The 27,872-nt window shown below is 42.4% G+C and overlaps 1 protein-coding gene across 1 annotated transcript in view; it reads right to left on the bottom strand.

Moving 5' to 3' along the window:
• The window catches only part of LOC113016104 (uncharacterized), a 34,573-nt gene extending 7,961 nt beyond the window's left edge, over nucleotides 1-26,612 (bottom strand). Inside the window, exons 1-4 of the mRNA XM_026158658.1 lie at nucleotides 26,437-26,612; nucleotides 3,716-4,063; nucleotides 2,411-2,734; nucleotides 840-953 (exon numbers count right to left, since the gene is read on the bottom strand). Coding sequence (XP_026014443.1) covers nucleotides 840-953; nucleotides 2,411-2,734; nucleotides 3,716-4,063; nucleotides 26,437-26,473 — 823 coding nt within the window. The 5' untranslated portion in view covers nucleotides 26,474-26,612. The remainder of the gene's footprint in view (nucleotides 1-839; nucleotides 954-2,410; nucleotides 2,735-3,715; nucleotides 4,064-26,436) is intronic.
• Nucleotides 26,613-27,872: the final 1,260 nt, after the last annotated feature.

Genomic DNA, 27,872 nt, shown 5'->3' with positions numbered 1-27,872 from the left:
GGTGCTGGTATTCAGGTTTGTCAGAGCCGTTCTCATACACGTGGACCTTTCCATTTTTATCTGTCCACTCCACTTTACCATCTGCAGGCAGGTGAACTGTGGTTTTACAGGGCAGCATGACAGACTCCACCCCTGAATCCACCTCGACCTTGTAACCTTTGAGGACAACAAAGGACAACATGATGACGTCAGCAGCAGCTGTGATGGTCACATGACCTCCCTGTCCCTCCTTGTCTTCTAGTCTCAGTCAGATTGTGTCTCAGTTTGTTCCTGATGTGTTGCTGACTCTTCTTCTTTGGTAACTAGTCTGCAGCGTCCTGTAAAGTGCTGCAGACATGTTGGATGAAGAAGCACAGACAGACTGAGCCTCCACAGTCGGCCATGTCTCACACACATCAGCACAGAAACCATGAAGATCTCATGTGTCTGAACATCTGAAGCTCTCCACCACATGACTGAGCACAACTCAAGGAGGAACATTTACTGAAGCTGCTGCAACATTTACTGTCAGCACATGTTTCCATGTCAGCTGCTGTTTACCACCACAGAAGAAGAACAGCTTGTCCACATGCAGCCTCTGTGTCAGATCAATGCAGTGAAGCACACACACTGTTTAGTAAAGTCATGTTGTGGAGCTGTTTCACTGATCAATGACTGAGTCTGAAGGAGGTTTTCTGACTTCTGGAACAAACCTGGAAGTTTCTCTTCAGCTCTCTGTATCAGCTGTTTGTAACTCTCAACTCTTTCAGCTTCTGGAACAAGTTTGTGTGAGCCACAGTCAAGGAGCCACCAGAGGACACCTGCTGACCATCGGCATTATGGGTAGTGTAGTAGGAGACACTCACCTGACATGAAACAGTGTCGGAAATAATATGTGAGACCTCCAGAAACCACAAGAAGAACCAGGAGGCCCAAGAGAACCAGGAGAACTGTGGCCCAGGATGGAAATGGTTCTGTGGAAAAATATAAAATATAACAACATAAACGCTGAACTCTGACCTAAATCCATAGCTGGACTGGCCATCGGGCATACCGGGCATTTGCCCGGTGGGCCGCTGGTGATTTTTTGTTTTTATGGGCCGATCGATTTTTTTTTTTTGGAAGGGTATAAATAATGAAAGGTGGCCAATTGGTCATGATCAACTCTGGGCTGGACCAATTACAGCCGATGAGGTCGGATGCACCCTCCCCCTTATTTATCAATCTTATAGACGAACTTAAGAAAATGGAGAACAAAAAAAGGAAAGGAGGTGCAGAAAAAATTAGGGCCAAAAAGAAACAAGCCCTTCAGGCAGACGCTGCCAAATGTGTAAGAATAACTGAATTGTTTGGCGGTAGCTATGGCACAGATTTAGCAACATCAGCAAGTGGTGGAGGCCAGCAGGTGGATAAGGGAAAGGGGAGGCAAGAGGAGGCGAGACTGAGGCGGCCGCCGGTGTTGTGCCAAAAAGTGATTTCCAATGTTTCTGTGTATTTTTTTTATGTGTAATATCTTTATGAATGTTGGTAAATAGACTTCGGTGAACAGCGTTTACAAAGGGATTATATATAGAATTAAAAAATTATCTGTTTTTTCAACTATCTTTACAGGTCTGTGTTATTGTACTTACATTATAACCAACCCGGTCCTTTATCCTCACTTAAAATATTTTTACAGAACTATTGTAATATTTGCTGCCATTTCTGCTGTGCTCTTGGCCAACTTACTCTTACAAATGACATTTTTAATGTTAATGAGATTTTTTTAACTGCATAAATAAAGGTTATATAAAGTTTTTGGCAAATACCGGAAATCACTTTTTGGCACAACACCGCTCATAGTGGCAGAGCAACTGAACTTCAGGTAAGAAGTTATGACCTGCTGTCTATCTGTGTCAGATATAAACAAAGTTTAGTTGTAGTTTGTTTTCGTTGTGCAGACTTTTTACAGTCGCTTAGAATAACTGGCACTGCGTACTAGCTAGCATGACGGAGTTTATATACTGCTGGGCGGGTGCAATGAAGTTACTGATAGTAAATTTTATTTTATGCTTAAGGTTAGTTTCTCATCCATGAGGGATGCATTTGACAAATGTTTCACATATTATAGCCCAACAAGTTACTTATAGCAATTTAAATATGAGCAATCAGTTTTTGGCACAACACCGGCTATTGCAGTTAATAATACAACAGCTTCTTGCCCTTCTTTGTGTTTCTTTTTATCGCTGTGTAACTGAGTTCAATTGAAAGCCTGCATGTGCTAGTACCTCTTGCCACAAGTTCCCAGAATCCTTTGCGGTTTTACCCCTGAATGACGTCACATTTTTGGTGGGCCGGTCTCTAGCCAAAATGCCCGGGCCGATTTTTTGTCCCAGTCCAGCCCTGCCTAAATCTACAACATTAACATCTGACCTTTATCTACATCTCTGACCTTTGACCTGCAGCACTACTTTCTGTCTCAGGATGTCTTTGTCCCTGTAGATGGTGCAGATGTATCCGCCACTGTCTCCATCTGTGGGCTGTTTCAGGGTCAGACTGAGGTCTCCAGTTCTCAGCAGGTCTTCGTTCATCTCCGTTCGGTCTCTGTAAAGGCCATCCTGTTTCTTAAGGTGGTCACTTCTCTTTGAATAGACATAAACCACTAGGTCAGCATGAGCCCACTCCACTGTGGTGTCCTCAGGCAGCACAAGATTTGTTTTGCAGGGTAGAATGATGAAGTCTGACATTTTCCATGTTGTCACCTCCTCTTGGTCGTCTATGAGGACAAGAAACACATTATCAACTACAAAAAACAGTGCAGTATAATAGTGGTGGTAACTGGAACATGATGGAGCAAGTACTGCTTCCATCTTTTCAACCCATCAGTACATTCCCATCTATGTCCTTAATTACCCAAACAGACTGTATATCATTTGAGCTCTCTGCCTAGCCAGTCGATAAAGTACTTTTCTCCTTCAATTGTGTTCAGCCTGACAGTAAACTCACTAAAAGTCCTCTCTTGGTTCTACCCATACCCTCCCAGCATGCCTGTCTACTTTCCTCATCCCTATAACTATCCTATTCCACCACTCAGTCTCCTTGTCCTCTTTCTCTGTCCAGAGAATAACCCAAATAGCTCTACTCTGAGCCTCTCCTGGCTGGACGAACTCCTCATCCTTCAGAGGAATCCCATTTCTGCCACTTGTATCTGCAATCTTGTTCTTTCGGTCACTACCCACAGCTCATGACCATAGGTGAGGGTAGCGATGACAATCGACCAGTTTTTGTGCTCAGCTCTCTCTTCATCATGTTGGACAGGCACAGCATCCAAATCGCTGCAACCACAGCAGTAATCCGTCTGTCGATCTCTCCCTCCCGTGACTACTGAACAAGACCCCAAGATACCTAAACTAAATTAAAAAATTATCAGAAAGTAAATACTCAAAGTAAAGATATCAAAAAGTTCTACTTAAGTACGGTAATAAAGTCTTTGAGCTTCATTAATTCCCACCTCCACTGTCATCTCCATTGCTCTTTGATACTTACATGGACATATCCAAAGGCGATGGATCCCAACCTGAGACTCTTTTTCACATCTACTAACTGGATGAAACTTTTAAATGACTCAACTATTTCTAGCACTAAAAACACTATTTTCACACCAGTACCTACAATTTCAAATCACCATTCAAATTCTTCTGTTAAGCCTATTGAATATCAGGTTTTACTGTGTATGCATTCTGGGTTTGTTGTTGACCTTTGACCTGCAGCTGTATATCTGTCACTCTCAGCTCTTCTCTCCCATCACTGAGGGAGCAGATGTGGTTGCCACTGTCAGTCTTTGTTGGTTTCCTCAGAGTGAGGCTGAAGTCTCCAGTGTCCAGAGCATCAGGCCTCATTGATGTGCGCCCACTGTAACGCTGGTTTTGCCCTCCAAAATCATCTCTTCCTTCTCGCTGTAGGTGGACAGATTTGGGATGAAGATCACTCCGAGTCCAAATCACTGCAGGGTACTCAGGTATAATACCTGAGAACTGACAGGGCAGCAGGACAGATTGTTCCCCTTCATTCACCTCCACTACCACAGCCAGGGCATGCTGGGAAACTGAGGACACAGAAATAAAAATTCACTGCATGCTGTGGGATTGTCTCACAAACCAAATCACAGTCATTTGAGCAGAACTTTGTGCCATCAGAAACTGAATTTGAGTAAGTTATATTGGCATTTAAATTGCATCACAACAGTAGTCGCCTCAAGGCGCTTTATATTGTACAGTAGATCGTACAATAACAGATACAGAGAAAAACCCAACAATCATATGACCCCCTATGAGCAAGCACTTTGGCGACAGTGGGAAAGAAAAACTCTCTTTTAAAAACTCTTAATACACCAAAGAATCACATGACAAGCAACGGGGGTGGGTAAAGGGTGAGAGACAGCCAGTGTAGACAGTACATCCGGGCCTGCAGCATATGCGCTGGTCTCCACGATCCACCGTCAGCATCGGAGGGGAATAAGCATCGAAGGCGTTTGGAGGGGTGAGGGGGGGTTTTTACTTTAGTGCGAACAGCTCATATGAATTTCAAAGCTGTTCTAACAGTCCAACACTGGTCTCTCAATCTCCCGTTGGAGAGCCGTGAGCTTCTCCATGATGGTATCAAACTTACGCTCTGTGATGTTGTCATTCTTGTGCTCAAAGAGCCAATTCTGAGAACTCACGACCGCAGTGAGCTTCTCCAAGATGTGATCCAGTTTGCGCTCAGAGGTGTTATTCCGAGTATTCACGGCAGCCGTAAGCTTCTCCAAGAACGTATCCATGCTGCACTCAATGAGCCCATTTTGAGAAACTCACGCCTCGTCCCATCATTTCAATCCCAGCGGGCAGCCTTGTAGGGGTTTGAACAGCCGGTTCCGCTTCCTCAATTCTTCGATAAGTCAGGGCCAAGCCAGCTCCGATCAGCAAGAACCCTGTTATAATGGTTCCGAATAGGTAGATATCTTCATGCACTCAGGCTCACCCAAGCCCAGACGTCTCGTTGAGAAAAGGGTGTCAATAGCATTCAGGGACCAGTTGATCACATCAATAATTCCTCTTTTAGGTTTTAGAGAACAGACTGTGAGAGAATCTTCCAGGGAAAAGTAATACAAAAAACACGAGACTAGACAAGGACACAAGAGGCTAAGCAGGGAAGCTAAGGGAGAGGAGGAGAAAAGTGCGACCGCCTTCGTCAAGAGCAGGAAAGAAAGGAAAGAAGGAAAACAGGATAAAAGACATGCTGTGGAAGAGAGACAGAGGTTAATAACAGATATGATTCAATGCAGAGAGGTCTGTTAATACATAGTGAGTGAGAAAGGTGACTGGAAAGGAAACACTCAATGCATCATGGGAATCCCCCGGCAGCCTACGTCTATTGCAGCATAACTAAGGGAGGATTCAGGGTCACCTGGTCCAGCCCTAACTATATGCTTTAGCAAAAAGGAAAGTTTGAAGCCTAATCTTAAAAGTAGAGATAGTGTCTGTCTCCTGAATCCAAACTGGAAGCTGGTTCCACAGAAGAGGGGCCTGAAAACTGAAGGCTCTGCCTCCCATTCTACTTTTAAATACTCTAGGAACAACAAGTAGGCCTGCAGAGCGAGAGCGAAGTGCTCTAATAGGGTGATATGGTACTACAAGGTCATTAAGATAAGATGGGGCCTGATTATTTAAGACCTTGTATGTGAAGAGCAGGATTTTGAATTCAATTCTGGATTTAACAGGAAGCCAATGAAGGGAAGCCAGAACAGGAGAAATCTGCTCTCTCTTTCTAGTCCCTGTCAGGACTCTTGCTGCAGCATTTTGGATTAACTGAAGGCTTTTCAGCAAATTTTTTGGACATCCTGATAATAATGAATTACAGTCGTCCAGCCTGGAAGTAATAAATGCATGAACTAGTTTTTCAGCGTCACTCTGAGTCAGGATATTTCTAACTTTAGAGATGTTGCACAAATGGAAGAAAGCAGTCTTACATATTTGTTTAATATGTGCGTTGAAGGACATGTCCTGGTCAAAAATGACTCCAAGGTTCCTCACAGCATTACTGAAGGCCAAGGTAATGCCATCCAGAGTAAGAATCTGCTTAGATACCATATTTCTAAGATTTTCAGGGACGAGTACAATAACCTCAGTTTGATCTGAATTAAGAAGCAGAAAGTTAGCGGCCATCCAGGTCTTTATGTCTTTAAGACATTCCTGCAGTTTAGCTAATTGGTGTGTGTTATCTGGCTTCATGGATAGATAGAGCTGGGTGTCATCAGCATAGCAGTGAAAATGTATGCTATGTCTTCTAATGATGCTGCCTAAGGGAAGCATGTATAATGTAAACAGAATTGGTCCTAGCACTGAACCCTGTGGAACTCCATAATTAACCTTAGTGTGTGAAGAGGACTCTCCATTTACATGCATAAACTGGAGTCTATTAGATAGATATGATACAAACCACTGCAGTGCAGTACCTGTAATACCTACAGCATGTTCTAATCGCTCTAATAGGATATTATGGTCAACAGTATCGAACGCAGCACTAAGGTCTAGCAGGACAAGCACAGAGATGAGTCCACTGTCAGAGGTCATAAGAAGATCATTTGTAACCTTCACTAAAGCTGTCTGTGAAGGTTCTCAGTCATCCAGGTCATCGTATTCAAAGGAGCTTGCAAAGAAAAGCGTCTGGACTTCTTTAAGTTGCTTGAAGACGTTTCACCTCTCATCCGAGAAGCTTCTTCAGTTCTAAGGTCAAATGGTGGAGAGACCTTGCTACCATCCTTGCTCCTCTTGTGGGGAACACCCCACACCACATCAAGAACTCCACCGACTTCACCGACAAGGTCCAGAAACTTACCCTGGATCCAGATGAAACCATGGTGTCCTTTGATGTAGTCTCTCTCTTCACTTGCATACCCACCACGGAGGCCGTGGAGACTGTCAGAAAACGACTACAAGAAGACAGCTCCTTGGAAGACAGGATCAACTTCACACCCGATCAGATCTGCACACTGTTAGACCTCTGCCTCACCACTACATATTTCAAATACAACGAAGGCTTTTACAGACAAAAACACCTACTGTAGCCAACCTTTACATGGAGGAAGTGGAAAGGAAGGCTCTTGGCTCTTTCAAAGGAAGAGTACCCAGCCACTGGTACAGATATGTGGACGACACCTGGGTCAAAATCAAGACACAAGAAGTGGAATCCTTCACTGCGCACATTAACGCTGTGGATAAAAATATCAAGTTCACCAGGGAAAACACAAAGGACAACTGTTTGCCTTTCCTGGACTGCGCTGTGCACATTGAAGAGAACGGCAACCTCAACATCGAAGTTTACCAGAAGCCCACACACACGGACCAGTACCTCCTGTTTGACTCCCATCACCCTTTGGAACACAAACTTGGAGTAATTAGGACCCTACACCACCGGGCAGAACATGTTCCCTCTAAGCATGAAGGAAAAAAGAAGGAACACACACATGTAAAGGAAGCACTCAAAACGTGCGGCTATCCTAAATGGGCGTTCTTAAAGTCAGCAAAGAGGCACAGAAAAGAAGACCAGACACCAGCGAGGGAGGATAAGAAGGACAGACGCAACAACATTGTCATCCCCTATGTAGCCGGTGTATCAGAAAAACTCAGGAGAGTTTTCTCCAAGCACGACATCCCAGTGTATTTCAGACCCAGCAACACACTCAGACAGAAACTGGTTCACCCGAAAGACAAAACGCCAAAACACAGACTTAACAATGTGGTGTATGCTGTACAGTGCAGCGAGGAATGCCCAGACCTCTACATTGGAGAGACCAAACAGCCACTTCACAAGCGCATGGCACAACACAGAAGAGCCACCTCCACAGGACAAGACTCAGCTGTCCATTTGCATCTTAAGGATAAAGGACACTCTTTCGAGGATGCCAATGTTCACATTTTGGACAGAGAGGACAGATGGTTTGAAAGAGGAGAGAAAGAAGCATCTATGTCCACTGTGAGCAACCATCTTTGAACAGAGGCGGGGGTTTACGACACCAACTCTCTGCCATCTATAATCCAGTTTTGAGATCCCTTCCCAGACGCCTTAACGCCCACTCACATCCTGGGCCATCTGATCTCAGGAATTCGCATGATAAGGTGGGGCCAGGTTTCACAATGAACACACCCGAAACTCTGGCTGATTGGGACCCACACCCAGTTTCACACCTTGGCTCAGGCGATTAGAGGATCATCAGGGGGTCCTTTTGTTCCTCTGTGGGGGGTTACTCCCACTAGGTTTATATCTGGGACTCTCCACCATTTGACCTTAAACTGAAGAAGCTTCTCGGATGAGAGGTGAAACGTCTTCAAGCAACTTAAAGAAGTCCAGACGCTTTTCTTTCCAAGCTCCTTTGACTTCACTAAAGCTGTTTCTGTGCTGTGCTGAGCTCTGAAACCTGACTGAAACTCTTCAAATAAACCATTCCTCTGCAGATGAGCTGTTAGCTGTTTGACAACTACTCTTTCAAGGATTTTTGATATGAAAGGAAGGTTGGAGATTGGCCTATAATTAGCTAAGACTGCTGGGTCTAGAGATGCTTTTTGAGTAAAGGTTTAACTACAGCCAGCTTGAAGGCCTGTGGTACATAGCTGATTATTAGAGATAGGTTGATCATATTTAAGATCGAAGAATTAGTTAATGGCAGGACTTCTTTGAGCAGTTTTGTAGGAATGGGGTCTAAAAGACACGTTGATGGTTTGGAGGAAGTAATTATTGCAGTTAACTCAGAAAGATCAATTGGAGAAAAAGAGTCTAACTTAACATCAATGGTACTAAGAGTAGCTGTAGATAATATTACATCTGTGGGATGATTACTGGTAATTTTTTCTCTAATGATTGAAATTTTATTTGTGAAGAAGTTCATGAAGTCATTACTAGTTAACGTTTAAAGGGATTGTTGGCTCAACAGAGCTCTGACTGTTTGTCAAGTTAATCTGTTCGTATTTTCACATTCAATTTTGTCGCTGTCTGGTTTTCGGCGCGAGATACTAACATCATAAATTGAGGCTGAATTCCGGTGTGTCATAGGTACTGGCTCTAGCAAGAAACTAAAAACATTCTATGTTGAGACTAGAGTTGTAGCCCACATTACATTCCATATTTAACTTTGTCTAGGACTGGCTTTTGTGGCAAGAAACTGTGAAACTTGAGCTCAGAGGTTTCTGTGTGTGTTTCTGCGTGTGAGACGCACTCTCTGTGTTTCAGTGCGTTAAATATGAATATGGTGACAGTGGCGGTTGATGTGTTAATTGGAGGACAATATTTCATGATCAAAGGTTGACACCTAGTGGACCTTGTGGATTAGTTCCAGGAGTGGTTTCCCAACCGGTAGATCGGACGCGGCCCGGAGGTAACTAGGGTAGCAACCTTGGGAGTGGAACCCCTAAAAAGCTTGTTCATGGTGTGGCAACCCCCCTGTCCCTGGACGCAGAGGCCGGTCCAGCAGCGTCTGGTTAGCTGAGGTGGCGTCTTGGGAACTGAGGACTCCCGCATTAGCTACAGAATAACACTGAAACTGCCGTGTAACCACGAGTTTACATTTATTCTGGAATAGAACAAGAGGATATTTTGACATCTAAGGTTGAGTTCTATATTAGGTAAAAAGATTGAATCACTTGCTTCAGTGGTAGAAATTGTTGATTGCTTTGTGCCTGTTCCCTGACGAGTGTGTAAAATTAAAATAATAAGAAAAGAGAGAAAAGAGGGTAATTTGGAGCCACATAAAGATAAGCAGGCGTAATTGGGTGCAATACTCTGGTGTAAAAAAAAAAAAAAAAAAAAGTGAGAGGTAAGTAGTGGTGTGAAATATGTTGGGTTTTAAATCTGATGTGGAGAAATGGAGAAATAAAGGGAGAGTGGAGAATTATTTAGAAGCAGCGAGAGGAATGTGTTGTGAGACTGGTGTGCAGTTTGCGCTGTAAAGGTGAGCATGTTGCCTGCTTGTCTATTTCACAGTGATGAAAACGATATTAAATAAATCTCTTAGCGTGTTAATACAGGTGGCTACGGACCTGGACCAACCGCCCACCACAAGCACTGTTAAGTGACGGCTATGTGCAGACAGGAATAGGACCCAAGGTGCAGACTCCAGAGACAAACTTAAACCAAAACAGCTTTAATGCTGAACTCAAACATAACATAACATAACATAACATAACATAACATAACATAACATAACAGGAAAAAATCAAAATAAACTAACACCGGCAGACTGACAAAACACACAGCAAAATAAACGGTAGATCGCAACCCAGACGCAGAGAAACACGGGGCTTAAATACACAGAGGGAGCAATCAGGGAATGGGTAACAGGAGGGAAACACAGCTGGGGCAAATCAGGCCTAACGAGACAAGGGGAAGCGAAACCAGACACATTAACATCAGACATGGACTTTCAAAGTAAAACAGGAAACATGACACAGACTGAACAAAGACACAGACTCGCACGCACTGCAACAGAGGGAACAGAGATGTGGGACCAGGGCAGACACGGATACTGACTGGACACGGGGATATAGCAACTAAGGATACACAGAGACGTGAACTAGACAAGGGAATACAGTTGACAGGGGAGACAGAGCAACTAAAGAAGACAGAGACATAAACCATAAGACAGAACTCAAAGAAACCAAAGACTAGAAATTATAAATAATATAATAAACTCAAAAACCATGGGTCAACGACCCAGGCATCCTAACAAGCACAGCGGCCAGAGCAAAATTATAGTAATGGGAACCACACCAAGAATCAGCAGCTGTGGAACCGACAGCAGCGAGAAGAGAAGTAGAGGAGAAATTAAGAGAAGCTGTAACACATAAAATTGGGTTGACATTTGGGGCCAACAGACTTGTGGAGTTTGGGAAGGCGTCCGGAGCATCGCAACAAAAGGTGAAACAAAAACACACACACAAGTAGAGAAATTTTTAAGGAAACGCCTTGTTTGAAAAAAGAAAAAAAAAGCTAAGGCAGTTTAATTTAAATGTATGTACCGGTGTTGTCCTGTCAACTTGGTGGGTTATGAGTGATTATATCGTGAGAAAAAACAAAAAAAAGGGGGAGAGAAGGCTGACACAGGGCCTGGCCCGGTGTTTCTCCCCTCTCTTAATAACACAGCCAACACAACATCATTTTCCTGTTCGTCCATTCCGGTCTGTTTTTTGTTTTTCTTTTTTCTTTTTATGCCCCATTACAGGCTGCTGGAAGCTGAGGCTGACCTGGACTCCTGCTCTCCCCTCTACCATCTTTGACGTGACCCTGACCAAACGCTGCAGGAGCTGGACCCACAACAACAATCTGAAAATGTCAACAGTGCTGCAGGAAAAGGATCTCATGCAGCGGAGACGGAGAGTGCTGAACCTAAGGCCCGTTTCACTACACGGGGGAGATTTCCAGACAGCTTCAGCTGACAGAGCTGTGACGAGACGGCCATTAAGCCCGGATGAAAAGTGAGGCCGAGCAACATAATGCTGACCTTGATAACTCTGCATTTTTATTATTTTTTTGCCTGTCCCGTTTGGTTCTTTTGCCATCAGAATTAAATTAAAACTAAAGGCAAAGAAAGATGCCCAACGGATTTACTTTACCAAATGGACCATCCCAGCCTTGCTGTAATGGTCTATTTGATTCACCTTTTATTGTTTATTTTAATTTATTTTCACTTGCTAAATACGGGACAGACTTGACTGAGGAAAAGAACGGGGAGAAAGAAAGAGGGAAAGTAAAAAGGGGGGAGAAGAGGGACGGGGATAAAGGGCAAAAAACAAAAACCAACAAAATAAGCAGACAAAAAATACATATATCAATCACCTGGATCACCTGTTGAGAAAGAAAAAAGAAAACAAGCAGAAGAAAAAGAGAGCAATAGAATAAAGAGCAATAGTGTGGGTGATTGGGGTGGAGCGGGAAGAGGGAGGCAGCTGGAGCTGGGGAGGGAAGGAAGGGAGGGGCAAGTGACCCCTCTCTGGGGCCAGCTCCCCTGCTGACCCCAGAAGGAGCTACTGAGGTCAAAAGCCACCTCAGAACGATCAAAACACAGAAGAAGATGCAGGTTTCACCTGCGGTGAGCATGGACACTGGAGAAAGGACTGCCCCAATTGTGGTCAGAACCAGGATGGACAGAACTTTGAGCAGCAGCAATAGGGCTTTGGAGTTGACGTCACGCCGCAATGCATTGTGGGAGCGTGGCACCATTTTCGGGGTCTACAAATCAAAAGAAACACACTTTGTTGGAACAACGATTACAAGATGCTTAAAAGCAGCTCAATAGAGAATGGACTGTATAGAGACCGATTGCGTCCAGAGGCGAAGCGACGGTACTCTCAGAAAATAGCGTGCATTGGAAATGTGGACCCGTATGAAATACGGCCGTGGAGTAGAAACCCTGAAGACCAACCGCTATTGACGTAGCCTGATATATTTCATACCTTATCTGTGGAATCAGCGCGTACAAGTCGTCATTCAAACAAAGGTAAGTCAGCTCGAGTACAGCGTGTGAAATGCGTTTGATTTCCCTGCAAACATTCAGATTACTGCAGCATAAATTCATTCATGAGGGGAAATTACAGTGAGAACATGTGGAGGCTGTTAGGTGGATAACATAGTGAGTTCAGTGCATTGATGAGACACTGTCCTGAAGGATTTAGTTATTCTCTATGGTTAAAGAAATTGCAATGATTTATTAATGTTTATTATAAATAATTCTAATTATACATCTTGCTTCCATATTTGTATCCTGTGTCACTAAAAATACGTTTTATTTTAGTTTTATACTTTGATTAATGACCTGCAGAATCTCCTTATCATATTAAGTGATTCATAATTGTCACTTTATGCTTTCTCCATCGCTAAAGTGATGACATCCTCGCATTACATGCTTTAGGTTCATTTTCTGCAGGCAGGTTTCTGACAGAACAGGCAGATTTAGACTATAACATGCAGCGTTCTATAGATGGACACATAAAGAAATGAAAAATTACATGTGTGTGCTAACTTTCTAGACACTTTAAATGAACTTTGTGTGTGTTTCAGGTCCTGCACTGTCAAAGACTGAATGAACCAGCATTGCAGCCATGGGTCACTGTGAGCATCACAGGGAAGGTTGAAGCCGCCCGCTGCACCTGTATGGCCGGAGTCGCAGAGACCTGCACCCACGTCGCTGCTCTTCTGTCTAAAGTAGACGGAACAGTGTTGATCCGTGGCACAAGGACTGTTACAGATGAACCTGCATACTGGGTTTTGCCTGGTAATATGACCAAGATACACCCAGAGGTTGGCCATAAGATAGACTTCTCCTCTTCAGCTGCCCAAAAAAGGCTCTTGATCAAAACATAAACAGACCATCTGTATTGAAAGGTAAAAGGAGCTGTCCCCAAAACAGAAAAACCCCACCTGCTACTGTGGAGGAGTCGTCACTGCTATAATGCCATAATGTTTTATCTAGGGGTCTAGATTTATGCCTGTAGTGCACTGCTGTGTAAATAATTTGCATTTACTGAATATGTACTGACTGAGTCCCACTGTTCAAAAGTTGAATAAAGAAACAAACTAATTTTTGCCTCTTTTTTTTTATTAAAACCACTTAATAGAACATCACATCAGGTACACTTCACCATCTTATCCAGAAGGGTCACCTCTTCACCCTCACATGGAAGAAGTAATCTGATTGGCATGGTGGTATGTTTGAAGCAGGTCCCTCGTGTAGCGCTGGAAACCAGTCACGATGTTTCATCCATTTCATCGGCTGGTTTGCTGCAATAATGCCAAATAATTAGCAACTCCATAAATAGAAGGTAGTTCTGCACTCAGTAGGATGTTTGTTCTAATTTGCTATGACCTCAGAGTGCATCAAAAACAAAACTAATAGGCTATAAAGAGTGATATGAACATATTTAGAACTTACCGGAATGAAAATGTCTGGAGCACCAACAGATATCTGGAGATGGAAGAGAACTGCACGTCAACTCGTCTCACAGCTGCTATCAAGGCTGGACGCCTTCGTTTGGTAACATCGATACACGAGCTGCCTCATGTTGCTTCCAGGTTGGGAAAGAATTAAAAGATAAACCCTTTTCAAGCTTATTCCCGTGCCGGTCGTGCGAGCGAACATTGCAGCCGACCACACAGCAAGAACGAACCATGGCTATGCTTTCGCTCCTTTTTCACTTAGACCCCCAAAATGGCGGATCGGGCCAAAATCCTTTCCACGCCCACCCCCGTGACATCACGCTCCAAAGCCCTATGGTCACAAACAGACTGAAAAGGAGGAGGGCAGGACCCCAGGGCACGCTTCAGGCTGTGGCCTGAAGCGTGCCCTGGGGTCCGGGCATCTGACAAGGATGCCCCCTGGGCGCCTCCTGGGTGAGGTGTTCCAGGCATGTCCCACCGGGAGGAGGCCCCGGGGCAGACCCAGGACACGCTGGAGAGATTATATCTCTCGGCTGGCCTGGGAACGCCTTGGTGTTCCCCCGGATAAGCTGGAGGAGGTGGCTGGGGAGAGGGAGGTCTGGGCCTCTTTGCTTAGGCTGCTGCCCCCGCGACCCGGCCTCGAATAAAGCGGATGAAGATGGATGGATGGAAAAACAAGAGAGAAAAGCCGATCAGCTGATCATTGATCAGTTTCATGATTGAAGTAGCAACAGGATTGAAGTAGCAACAGGAGAGGGGGTGGGGGGGGGGGGGGGATAAGAGAAGAGGCAGCTGTGCAGCGTAACGACAGAATAAATCCAGCTTTGTGTCTTTTTTTCATTCTGGCTGAAGTCCGGGACAAACTGTGTTCCTTTTCACCTCAATACGAAACGCGTGATATTTTCTCTGAATACGAGACAATTCCGTCTTTTTACGGGACGGTTGGCAACTCTACTAACTAACCTTATGAATAAAATAAAGTTCACTATCACTAACATCATAGCACCCACCCAGCTGTATATAAACTCCATCATACTAGCTAGTACGCAGTACGAGTTATTGTAACTGACCGTAAAAATTCAGCACAATGAAAATAAACTCCACCTAAACTTGATTTATATCTGACCCAGATAGACTACTTCTTACCTGAAGTTCAGTTCACCTGACACTCGGACTTGTCGCCTTAGGCCCCTCCTCCTCTTCCTGCCTCCCGTTTCCCTCATCCACCTGCTGGCCTCTGTGGAAGCTCCGCCATAGCCACCACCAACGAACTGAGTTATTTTTACACACTGGCCAGCATCTGGCCAATCCACCACCTTTCAAAAACAAAACTCCATCGGCCCATAAAAACAAAAAATCACCAGTTTTCCAGGTGGAAAACAGGAGGAGTGATACACCTGCTGTTGGCAGGCCTGCAGGTTATTTTTTAAAAATGCCTTAGCTGCATTTAACTTTGTTATTTGCAAAATTTTTGGATAGGTTTTAAAATTTACAATAAATCTGTAAATCTACAGCATCTGCATCACTAGTAGCAGTGCACCAATTCCCTGATCCCATGTTTTGACTGACAAAGATCCATCAAAAAAATACCAATCAGTAATTCCTCACCTTTGACCATGGGGCAGATTGCTAGACCACAGTGCAGCATTCGATACTGTTGGCCAGAGGTGGGACCAAGTCATTGTCTTGCAAGTCTCAAGTAAGTCTCAAGTCTTTATCCTCAAGTCTCAAGTCAAGTCTCAAGTAATGTCAGGCAAGTCAGAGTCGAGTCTCAAGTCACTGGTGTAAAAGTCCGAGTCAAGTCACAAGTCTGAAACTTTGAATTTCAAGTCCTTTCGAGTCTTTAAAAAAAAAAACGAAAAAATAATGTTGCAGTTATGCTAAATGTAAATATTAGACCATGTAATTTTAAAATCTGTGTTTTTCTCAACACATGACAAAATAGTGAACTTAGAAAATATACACAAATTGTGAAATTGCACCTCTTTAGAATGCAGCTCAATTAAACCTAGCTCCAAGAATAATTTTCACCGACAGTTCTGAGATAAGCTGCATGTTATTCTTGGATGCGGTTGTAGGACCAGCTTTAAAATCGCATGACAAAAATATCATACACATTAAAAAAAACTGTATCACCAACGTAGCCTGGAAAACATTTGCTAGTTAGATGAAGTCAGCTATCTCATCTTAGCATATTTATTTCAATTCAATTCAATTCAATCTTTTTTTTTTTTTTATAAATTTTATTTTCAGTCACAGCAGCATGTTAACAACAAAACATTGAACATACAGTAGTTTGCTGTTCAGTATTTACAATACCCCAAAAGATAACAGAAATAGAGAAGGAAAAAACAAACAAACAAACCAAAGAAACCCCTACAAAACAACAAAAAACAAACAAACAACAACAAACAAATAGAAAAATAAAATGTATAAGGGACATTCAGCGTACAGTTAGCTATGATAGCGATATAGAGATATGGTATCTGGTCATGATAAGGTGGTCATTTTAAATGTTTCCATGTACATCAAGAATGGCTGCCATGCCCTAAGAAATTTGGTGGTTGAACCTGCCAGTGTATATCTCATCTTTTCTAAATGTAAAAACCTCATGAGCTCCGCAAGCCACTGTTCATGTGTGGGAGGAGCTTCCTGCTTCCATCTTAAAAGTATAAGGCGCCTTGCGATAAGTGAAGCAAAGGCAATAGAATTCGAATAGCATTTTGGCAAAGTGATGTCTTGAGGTATCACCCCAAAGATAGCCGTTAGAGCAGAAGGCTCATATTTAACGTTATACATCTCTGACAGAGTGTTAAATATAGACACCCAATAGGTATGAAGATTGGGGCATGTCCAAAAGGTATGAAGGAGCGAACCTGTTTCTGCTTTACATCTGTTACACAGAGGGTCAGCTCCTGGATAGAACTTGGCTAACTTTTCCTTGGAGATATGTAATCGGTGTAGGACCTTAAATTGAAGGAGCCCATGCCTGGCACATATCGAAGAAGAGTGTACCCTCTGGAGAAAAGATTGCCAGAGCTCATCTGTTATAGTCATCCCAAGGTCTTTCTCCCACTGTGCTTTAAGGATGAAGAGAGAAGGAGATTGAAGATCTAATAGTATAGCATAGATTTCTTTAATCGCCCCTCTCTTATGAACGTTTATATTAATAATTTTATCCAAAGAAGTTTCCTCAGGTAGTTCCGGAAATGAAGGAAATCGACTCTTTACAAAGTGACGAATTTGTAAATAGCGGAAAAAATGTTGCCGAGGAACATTAAACTGGTTCAGGAGCTGCGTGAATGAGGCAAAAATCCCATCTACAAAAAGGTCTTTGATATTTCTAAGGCCATTACTTTCCCATATTTTAAAGGCAGAGTCCATCATGGAGGGTGGGAACATATGGTTTGAGCAGATAGGTGCTTTAATTGACATTAAGTGTAACCCCAACCTTTTCCTACATTGCACCCAGATTCTGAGCGAGTCATACAACAAAGGGTTACGTTTATAGGTGTATAGTTCTAATGGGAGAGCTGAACTCAACAAAGCTGATAGGCAAATTTTGCCACAATTGGATGACTCAATTTGGAGCCAAGCTGGAGTCTCTGTAGTAACATTACTCATCCAGTACAGCATATTACGAATATTTGCTGCCCAATAATAAGACTGAAAGTTTGGCAAGGCTAATCCACCCATTGGCCTAGTCCTCTGCATGAAATCTTTACGAATTCGTGGACTTTTGCCATTCCAAATAAATGCAGAGATATGCTTATTCAGTGTTATAAAATACTTATTGGGTAAGTAGCATGGGATACATTGAAATAAGTAAAGGAACTTGGGAAGTATGTTCATTTTGATAGAATTGACGCGGCCAATTAATGACAGTGGTAAATTGTTCCACCTCTGAAGATCTGTCTCAGTATTTTTAAGCAGCGGGACAAAGTTTCTTTCATAAAGATCTTTGTATGAGTGGGTAACCTTAACCCCCAGATAGGTCACATACCCTGATTTAACGCTAAATTGAAAACCTGAAAATGAAATCTTTCTGGCTATAGAGTTGACACAGAGAAGTTCACTTTTATGCAGATTTAACTTGTAACCTGAAATATAACCAAAACATTCAAAAATGGCAAGAGCACGGGGAAGAGAGCATAAAGGCTCTGACATATACAGCAGGAGGTCGTCAGCATATAAGGATATTTTGTGCTCCTGGTCACCTCTGAAGATGCCCTTAATGCAACTGTCACCTCGCAGTTTAATCGCCAGTGGTTCAATTGATAATGCAAAAAGAAGAGGGGATAAGGGACAACCTTGTCTCGTACCACGGAGAAGTGGGAAATAAGAAGAGAATAACGAATTTGTTCTAACACGTGCCATAGGTGAGGAGTAAAGTAACTGAATCCATGAAATGAAATTAGGGCCAAATCCAAATTTATGCAGAGTATAAAACAGATAATCCCACTCCACCCGGTCAAATGCCTTCTCAGCATCGAGTAATAAGGCAATTTCAGGGGTTGTAGTTGACTTGGTGTGTAATATGTTCAAAAACCTGCGCAGGTTGAAAAAACCATGCCTACCCTTCACGAAACCTGTCTGATCTGGAGAAATTAACAATGGTAGATGTTGCTCTAGCCTGAGAGCAAGTGTTTTTGACAGTATTTTTAAATCTACATTTAAGAGTGATATAGGACGATATGATGAACACTCTAATGGATCTTTATAATTCAATTCAATCTTAATTGGCAGACTTCATGTCCATAAAAACAAGACAAAAAAAAAAAAAAAAAAAACCACACACACACACAACACCCCCCCCCCCCCCCCCCCCCAACACAAGGTATACACCATTAAATATATATATGTATATAAATAAGTATCTAAAACATTTGTAAAAACATAAAACCATAATATACATAAAACACAATTACTTAAAATAAATCAATAAATACACAAACACTTTAACCAGTGCTTTCTGAGACTGGATGAGTAACGGGAACCACTCACTGTCGGATCTGTGAGTGCTAAAATTATACTGTTACTCGAACCATCCAGTCGTTCTCTAAAATTGAACATTAGCTTCCTTAAAAGTGCTTTAAAAGTCCAGACACCCACAGCTACAAACATCTGGCTGGCACTACCACTTCTAGGTATCCTGCAAAGGATTCTCATCGCATCATTATATGCAACATGCAGCTTCTGTATGCTACATTGTTTGTAGGATGACCACAAGGGGGCAGTATATAGCGGTGTGCAATACGCTTTAAACAAAGCCACTTTAACTGGAAGTGAACAAAAGCTGAATTTGCGTGCAATAGTATTTGCCTGCACATAGAGCTTACATCGTTGTCTGTATATGTCATCATCATCATTCATTTGCTCAGTAATAAAGTGACCGAGGTATTTCACCTTTTTATGAACTTCAAGAGTTTTTTGTGCCAGTTTAAACAAAGGGAAATTTAGCTGTTTATCCTGCTTGGTTCTACATATCAAAACAGCACTTTTAGCAGCATTGTACTCAATGTCATATTGCACACCATATTCAGTACAGACATTAAGAAGATCCTGTAACCCAGCACTGCTTGGACTAAAAACAACCAGGTCATCTGCATACATAAGATGATTTATCAGTGCTTTACCTAATATACACCCAGTGTTACAGGCTCTCAGCTGTATGGACAAATCATCAACATACAAATTAAATAAAATTGGAGACAAAATCCCACCCCGTCTAACACCATTGCTGACACCAAAGGGGGCAGAAATACTGCTTCCCCATTTAACCTGCATGTTCTGATGAGCGTACCAGTAAGAGAGAATCCTCACGATGTACTGAGGAACTCCCCATCTCTTCATTTTATCAAAAAGTTTTCTGTGGTTCACTCGATCAAAAGCCTTAGAGGCATCAATGAAAGACATGAGGACAGATGAATTTTTAGCCCTGTACAAACTGACTATTTCCTTGAGTGCATATATGCACATGTCAGTGCCGTGCTTTGAAGCCAAACTGATTATCCAGAGAAGAGATGAACACACTAACTCTGTCAAACAAGATTCTTTCTAACACCTTAGATAAAATACTGGCTAGTGCAATTGGCCTGTAATTATCCAAGCAGCTCACTTTTGCAGCTTTGTCCTTCATAACTGGTACCAGTAAAATACACAGCATTGAGTCTGGTAATATGCCGTGAATCATAAACCCAGTGAAACAGAGTGCTAAAAGAGGAGCTAGCCTTACACTAGCATGTTTTAAATGTTCTGCAGTGATGTGATCCAAACCAGAGGATTTATTATCAGACAACCTATGAATGGCTTCATATACTTCATGTGTCCTTACACTTATTGTGTCATTACTCATGTCAAGATTGTCCTCATATGGATCACTTTTTATACAGTTAAACAACGCACTGTAATGCTGTCTCCATAATGCTGCAATGTTATCTGCCCCAGAAACACCTTCAACAGTTGATGGTAGAGATGGTTTACAGTTATTAAGAGCTTTCACCTCTTTCCAAAAATCTGCCGTATTATTACATAGCATTTTCCTGGCCAAAGAATCTGCTCTTAGCATTTGCTCATTTTTAGTTATAAAGCGAACAGCGTACTTATATCTGGCATTCGCACATTTTTTCTGTTCAAATTCTGGGCCTTGTTTAGGTCTTCCAGCCATGGCCCAACATTTATAAGCTATGCAAGCTTCATCATGGTACATGGATACATGTTCTTTCCAGCCAGGTCTGATGTTAGGTTTCTTATGCTTATATTGTTTATCAAGCAGTGTGCCACTTTTATACAGAGCAGTCACTATATCATCATACATGGAGCAGAGTAAATGTTTATGCACAGCATTCTTACAGTTGACATCTTTGCACAAAATAGCTTCTTTATTTATATGCATATTAATAATCATACGGTTCTTGGAGTGAGTGCATACACTCATGAAGTTTAGTAACTTCCGGTCACTGCAACAAGTCCAGGTACAGTTTCCCGACGGATGGGTGCAGGACCTTGAAATGCACCGTGTAGAACGAAAGACCATCGTACGTATCATAAGTTTACCAGTCTCACAAATCGTCGTCATAAATACACATTCCTTAACCGTTTATTAATATAACCTTTGAGCTCAACGGTAATTAATTAGTAGTGGAAATAATTTCTGGTTCATCACAGAAATGTAGCAGTGACAATAATACTGTATGCTGTAATCGTACTGGACAATTAGTGATACAAAACAACTGTTTTATCCTGTGAATAAACGTATATGTTTTTGTCAATGTACCATAATAACAGAAGCGAAACGCAATATTGTGTCAGGACAATTCACTATTTATGCACAATAAATAAAGGAGCATAGCGCCACAATTTCTGTTCAGCGCCAGACTTGCTTGTAACCTATATCACCAATTATGTTAAGAAAAATGACGCATTAACTACAACAGCACACTGACCTTTGTGTAAATGCTTGGAGCAGACTAACCTGTGAGCTGGAGTGTTCTGGGACGTTATATTTGATCTTTGAATGGCTGCAATCCAGGCCATCCGTCGCGTCTTTGTTACTTCGGAAACATGGCTCGAACAATTTCTCTTCAACGACGTAATCCGATAACAACCGATCTCATTACCCGTCGGCTTCCCGTGGCTGTCATGCGACCGGCTATTGCAGTTAATAATACAACAGCTTCTTGACATATTTGTGTTTCTTTTTATCGCTGTATAACTGATTTTAATTGAAAGCCTGCGTGCGCTAGTACCGCTTGCCACGAGTTCCCAGAATCCTTTGCGGTTCTACCCGTGAATGACGTCACATTTTCAATCTCTATATAATATGCATGTTAAATTTTATATTTGGGGTAAAATATCAAGTCTTTTCAAGTAAACCGGTTCAAGTCCAATTCAAGTCCCAAGTCATTGGTGTAAAAGTCCAAGTCAAGTCACAAGTCTTAGAACATTTTTTCAAGTCAAGTCTAAAGTCATAAAATTAATGACTCGAGTCTGACTCGAGTCCAAGTCATGTGACTCGAGTCCACACCTCTGCTGTTGGCCATAATATTCTAATAGAGCAATTGGTGATTATCAAAAACTTACAAAGACTAACATTTTCAGATGAGATAAAGACCGCCAAAAGTTGATTCTGTTCATCTGGACGTAGCGTTTTGTGGGAGAAACGTTTCGTCACTCATCCAAGTGACTTCTTCAGCCTCATGACTGCAGGTTTCAATCTTATAAACAGTACATTTGCATAATGACAGAAACCAGCCCACTGAAGGAACAATGGGCTGGGAGGTCAGTTCCTTAATCTTAATTATGCAAATTCTCATGACCATTGATCAACGACCACTGATCAAAGACCACTGATCAAAGACCACTGATCAATGGCCATGAGTACCATTCACAGAGAGTTGGGGAATGGCTACAATCACAGCATTGTAAGATGGTGACAGATGTACCCTTAGGCCCCCTCCTCTGTTCAGAGATGGTCTTTCCTTTTTCACGTAAATGGCCTCCTTGACTCTGCACTCAAACCAGCGTTCCTCCCTGTCCAGGATGTTACATCCCCATCATTGAAAGAGTGTCCACTGGCCTGTAGGTGTAAATAGACTGCAGAGTCCTGGCCTGACGAGGTGGCTCTTCTGTGTTGTGCCATCCGCTTCGCCAGAGGTTGTTTGGTTTCCCCAATGTATAAATCCTGGCAATCCTCCTGCACTTAACAGCATACACTATGTTACTCTGTTTGTGTCGGGGGACCTGATCCTTGGAGTGGACCAATTTTTGGCGCAGCGTGTTTTGGGGTTTAAAAGCCACAGAGACCCGGTGTTTAGAAAAAATGCATCTCAACTGCTCCGATACTCCTGACACGTACGGGATCACTACAGGTTTTCTCTTAGGCAGCGGTTGTCCTTCTCACCTGGATCGGCTGGAGCTTTCTTTAGGCGCCTTTCCAGCTTTGACAAAAGTCCAGCTGGGATAACCACATTAACTCAGGGCCTTCTTGATGTGATGTTCTTCTGCCTCCCTGGCTGCTGTGTCAGTGGGGATGGTGTTCGCTCTGTGTTGTAGTGTCCTGATGACACCCAGTTTGTGCTCCAGTGGATGATGAGAGTCAAACCTTAGATACTGATCCGTATGTGTAGGTTTACTGGCCACATCAGTTTTAGATGTCCCCCATTACTGATGGAAATCTCACAGTCTAAGAAGGCTAACCTGCCACTTTTCATATCATCCCTTGTGAATTTGATGTGTCGGTCCACCGAGTTAATGTGATCCGTGAAGTGTGGTACGTCCTGAGATTTGATTTTCACCCAGGTGTCATCCACATATCTGAACCAATGGCTTGGTGCTGTTCCAGGGTAGGATAGCAAAGCCCTCTTTTCCACTTCTTCCATGTACAAATTGGCCACGATGGGTGAAACTGGGAGCCCATGGCACACCCATGTTTCTGCCTGTAGAACTGACCCTTGTATATGAAGTAGGTGGAATGAAGACACAGTTCAAACACACTTGGTCGATGCTGAGAGCGGTCCTGTTGCTGAGGTTGGGGTCATCCTGTAATCTCTTACGGACTATCTCCAACGCTTCCGTGACTGGGATGCAAGTGACGAGAGATGTAACGTCGTATGAGACCATGGTTTCATCTGCCTCCATAATGACACCTCTCTCCTTCTCAACAAAATCCAGGGTGTTCTGGATGTGGTGTTCAGAGCTGCCCACCAGTGGGTTGAAGATCGAAGCCAGAAACTTGGAGATGTTATAGTTGACAGAGTTGATCATGCAGACAATCGGTCTTAAAGGTGCACCTTGTTTGTTTATCTTTGGTAAACCATACAGGCTCAGTGTAGACTCCCCTGGGTACAGCCTGTGGTATGAGGTCCGGTCAATAGCCTTGTCTTGTTCTAACTGCTTCAGACAGTCTATCAGCCTCTTCCTGTAGCCACTTCCTGGGTCTCGTTTCAGGAGCTCATAAGTATTTTCATCACCGAGTAGTGACGAAATCTTCTCATGATAGTCTTTCTGGTTTAGCAATACTGTGCACCGACCCTTGTCTGCCGGAAGGATGATAATGTTGTTGTCATCACCAGAGATGGGCAGTAACGCGTAACGCGTTACTGTAATCAGATTACTTTTTTCAAGTAACGAGTAAAGTAAGGGATTACTATTGCAAAATCGGTAATTAGATTACCGTTACTTTCCTGTAGGAACGCTGCGTTACTGCGTTACTAAAACCGTGATTTTTTTGCGAGAATGTCTCATGACAGTGACGTAAGCGAGTGCGACGTTCGTGACAACAGCTGTGTACAGATCAACAATGGATCACATATCGATTGTGGGAGAGAGTATGAGCGTGCAGCGTTTAAAGCGTGGAAGTACTGACCTTACTTTGAGTTTGATTCCATAAAAAGTGACAAACACATTAGTGTCCGTTGTGCGTGGGAAGAAAACTTCTTTTTACAGCGAAAAAAACCCCTAAACTTCCGAGCAAGCACCGAGTAGCTACGACGTGATGGGAAACTCACAGAGAAACTCACGGATTCTTCAACTGACCGCGGCACACCTGCACCAGGGTAAACCTCCGCCTACCGTAGTCCTGCTTTACAGGTGAAAATAGAGCAAAAGGACCGCTAGTCTTTGACTTATTTTCTGCTGTGTTTTACTTGCATCTATTTGAAAGAGTGAGTGTAAACACAAAAAATATTTTATTTTATGTGCTGGAATGTGCAGAAAATAGGTTTAAATGTTAAACTAATTTATTCCAGTCAGTGAATGTTGCATATAATTAAATTTTTGCTTGATGCATAAAGTTAAAAGATTAAAACTGATAAAACAAGTTAAAAAGAGAGACTTTTCCATTTGATTACATTTTGCATGATGGATTATGCAGAAAAAGTAGAATTGGGCTGAAAGATCTATCACTTTATCACCTCTTCAGGTTGTAAATCGTGTTTTTAAAAAGTAACTAAGTAACTAAGTAATTAATTACTTTTGAAAATAAGTAATCAGTAAAGTAACGGGATTACTTTTTGGGGGAAGTAATCAGTAATTAGTTACTGATTACTTTTTTCAAGTAACTTGACCAACACTGGTCATCACTAAGTGATGTGAGTGCCTTCCTCTCCTCCATGCTGATGTTGGATGCTGGGGGCATCCAACATCACAGTCTCAGCTGACTGCAGATTTGGGGAAACCTGCAGTCAGATGAGACTGAAGAAGTCACTTGGATGAGTGATGAAACGTTTCTCCCACAAAACGCTACGTCCAGATGAACAGAATCAACTTTTGGAGATTTACTTTCCTGGATGATTGAGAATGCATCAAGATGAGATAAAGACATTAAGCAAAGGAAGACCATAACCTGAGAGCAACAAAATGTACAACTTGGATCCTTTCTTGGACAAAGACAATGCGCTCAACGTGGGAGGAAGGCTACAACGCTCATTGCTTCCAAACACATTCAAACATCCAACTGTCATTCCAAGAGAGCATCATATTACAAAACTCATAATCGCTCACTGTCACGAAATGATAAATCATCAAGGAAAGAGCTTCACAATGAGCGAAATACAGTCCAGCGGTTATTGGATTCCCAAGCTAAGTCAAACAGTATCAGACTACATCCGTCAGTGTGTGTTATGTCTGAGACTAAGGAGAGCTGTGGAAGGACAAAAAATGAAAGATCTCCCCACAGAAAGAGTCGAACACTCTCCGCCTCTCACATACTGTTGTATGAATGCATCTTGCTTTCCACAACTTTCTAACAGTAGAATTAACATGAACTGGGCGTTCTACAGTAGAGATCTTATGTGAACGCTCACCCTTTTTACTAAGGTTTTTCTCTGAAATGGTTATTTTGACCTTTCTGTTCTTATTTGTCATTCCCATACTCCACCTGCGTGACCTTTGTTTTCTTTTCTTGCTTGTTTGGTTAGGAATGGGTCAAAAACACTAAGAAGTTAAAATGCAATGAAATATTAGTTGTTGCATATACAAAGATATAATTATTGTTAAGTTACCTGTTTAGAAATTATTTGTGTTTTATTTCTTTGTCTACCTCTTACATTGGTTCGTTGTCTGATACATGGCAAGGAGTAATAAAAATCATTCAACAACCATCAGTTCTGGCCTTCTCAGTTTGACTGGATGCTACAATCAGCATAACAATGAAATGAAATGAAATGTTGCACAGTCAATCATCCGTTTGGCTCTTTAGTTTGAAGAGTTCAAAGCAGCAGCAGAGAATCTAAAGTGTGTCACACAGCACCAAGTTTCCTTTGGTCACATATGAAATGTGAGTCCGAGCTTCAGCTACACAACAACACACACAGCAGCTGATTGTAACACGAGCTCATCTGAAAGCCACCAAGAAGAATCCAGAGATTTGAAAGTTGCTGCTTTGGATTGTTAGTTTGATCTGAATCAGAATCCAGTGTTTGATGGAAATCTCCTCCTGCTGCACTTCAACACATTAAAGAGAGAGAGATGAAAGAAAAGCTGATGATGAGAGCAGAGAGAGGAAGGTGTACTTACCGTGCAGGAGGATCACAAACACCACAAACATCTTCATGTTCCTGTCAAACTCAGAGACTCTTTAAAAGCCCTTCAGGACATCAGCTCACAGCAGCTTCACTTTCCTCTGCTGATCATCTACTGACACTCTCACACTGCTTCAGACGGGACATGAGGCTGACGGCTACAGTACCCACTGTGACCATGTTACTGTTGATCCACAGAGTTAAATCAAAGCCTGTGAGGAAAAGTGTGAGCAGACGGCTCATTAAGGTGTGTCACAGATCATTTACAGCCTGACTCGACCGAACTTCAGCAAAGCAGCAATAAAATGTAAACTTTGCTAAGAAACAAAATAAACTTGTTAATGTTTAATTTTGGTTCTTGAATCACGAGTTTACAGTTTCAGGTCGGTGTTACAGTCTGTATGTAGAGAATAACTTTGACCTTCACACAGAAACTCAAACTCTGATAAATTGAACCTGCAGCCGAGCAGGTCAGGACTTCCTGTAAGATCTTAGTTTTTACTCTCTGATGGTTTAACTTCAGCTTTTCAGCACATTTATTTAAAATTACAGTCAAAGCCAATAAAAAACTTTAAACCAGCTCCAGGTTTTATGTTTTTCATTCATTTAGTGTAATTAAATAAGTGAACAGCCTCATGTCCTTAATTCCAGATAATAGAATAGAATAGAATGCCTTTGTTGTCACTGTACAGTTGTACAATGAGATACAGATCATCACCTATTCAGTGTAAACATGCTGTGGTGGGGGGGGGGGGGGGGGGGGGGTTACAGCTCTGCAGTGCTATATACATATGGACAGTATTAACATAGGGAAAAAGATATATATATATATATATATATATATATATATATATATATATATATATATATATATATATATATATATATATATATACTGCACTCCACCAACGATACTGGTATCAATATTGAACCGTTCGATACAGTGCTTTCGGTTCGGTACGCATATGTATCGAACAATACAAAATAAATTTTTAATTTATTCTATCAACTTTCCTTCTGACGATGCTGTCTGTGTTGAGCGCTCAGTGGATCTGCGCTGGACAGTGCAGCCTAGGCGGAGTAGTCGAACGCAGATTCACTGAGCGCAGGGCAAGCTAGCGAGACAGAAGTTAAGCTCTCCTTGCAACATGGCAAATTGAACCTCCCCCACCCTCATTCAGATCTGGCGTTTGGAACTCTTTTGGTTTTCATGTGACGTATGACCCTGAAGGTAAGCGCGTCACGGACTAAAGTAAAACAGTATGTTGGATGTGCCACACAATGCTCAATTACATGGGGTGGGAACTAGTGTGTTAGCGCAGTTAGCTCGTTAACGTGTTGGCCGTCCAGCCCCAGGCACGGGGCGATCCGCGGTAGCTCGTTAACGGAGATTTGCCGTGTTGTGGCGTTAAGGTCATTTCAACGAGATTA

Source organism: Astatotilapia calliptera, chromosome 3 (genome assembly GCF_900246225.1).
Source record: "Astatotilapia calliptera chromosome 3, fAstCal1.2, whole genome shotgun sequence".
NCBI lineage: Eukaryota > Metazoa > Chordata > Actinopteri > Cichliformes > Cichlidae > Astatotilapia > Astatotilapia calliptera.
This window is presented reverse-complemented; position numbering and strand designations above follow the sequence as displayed.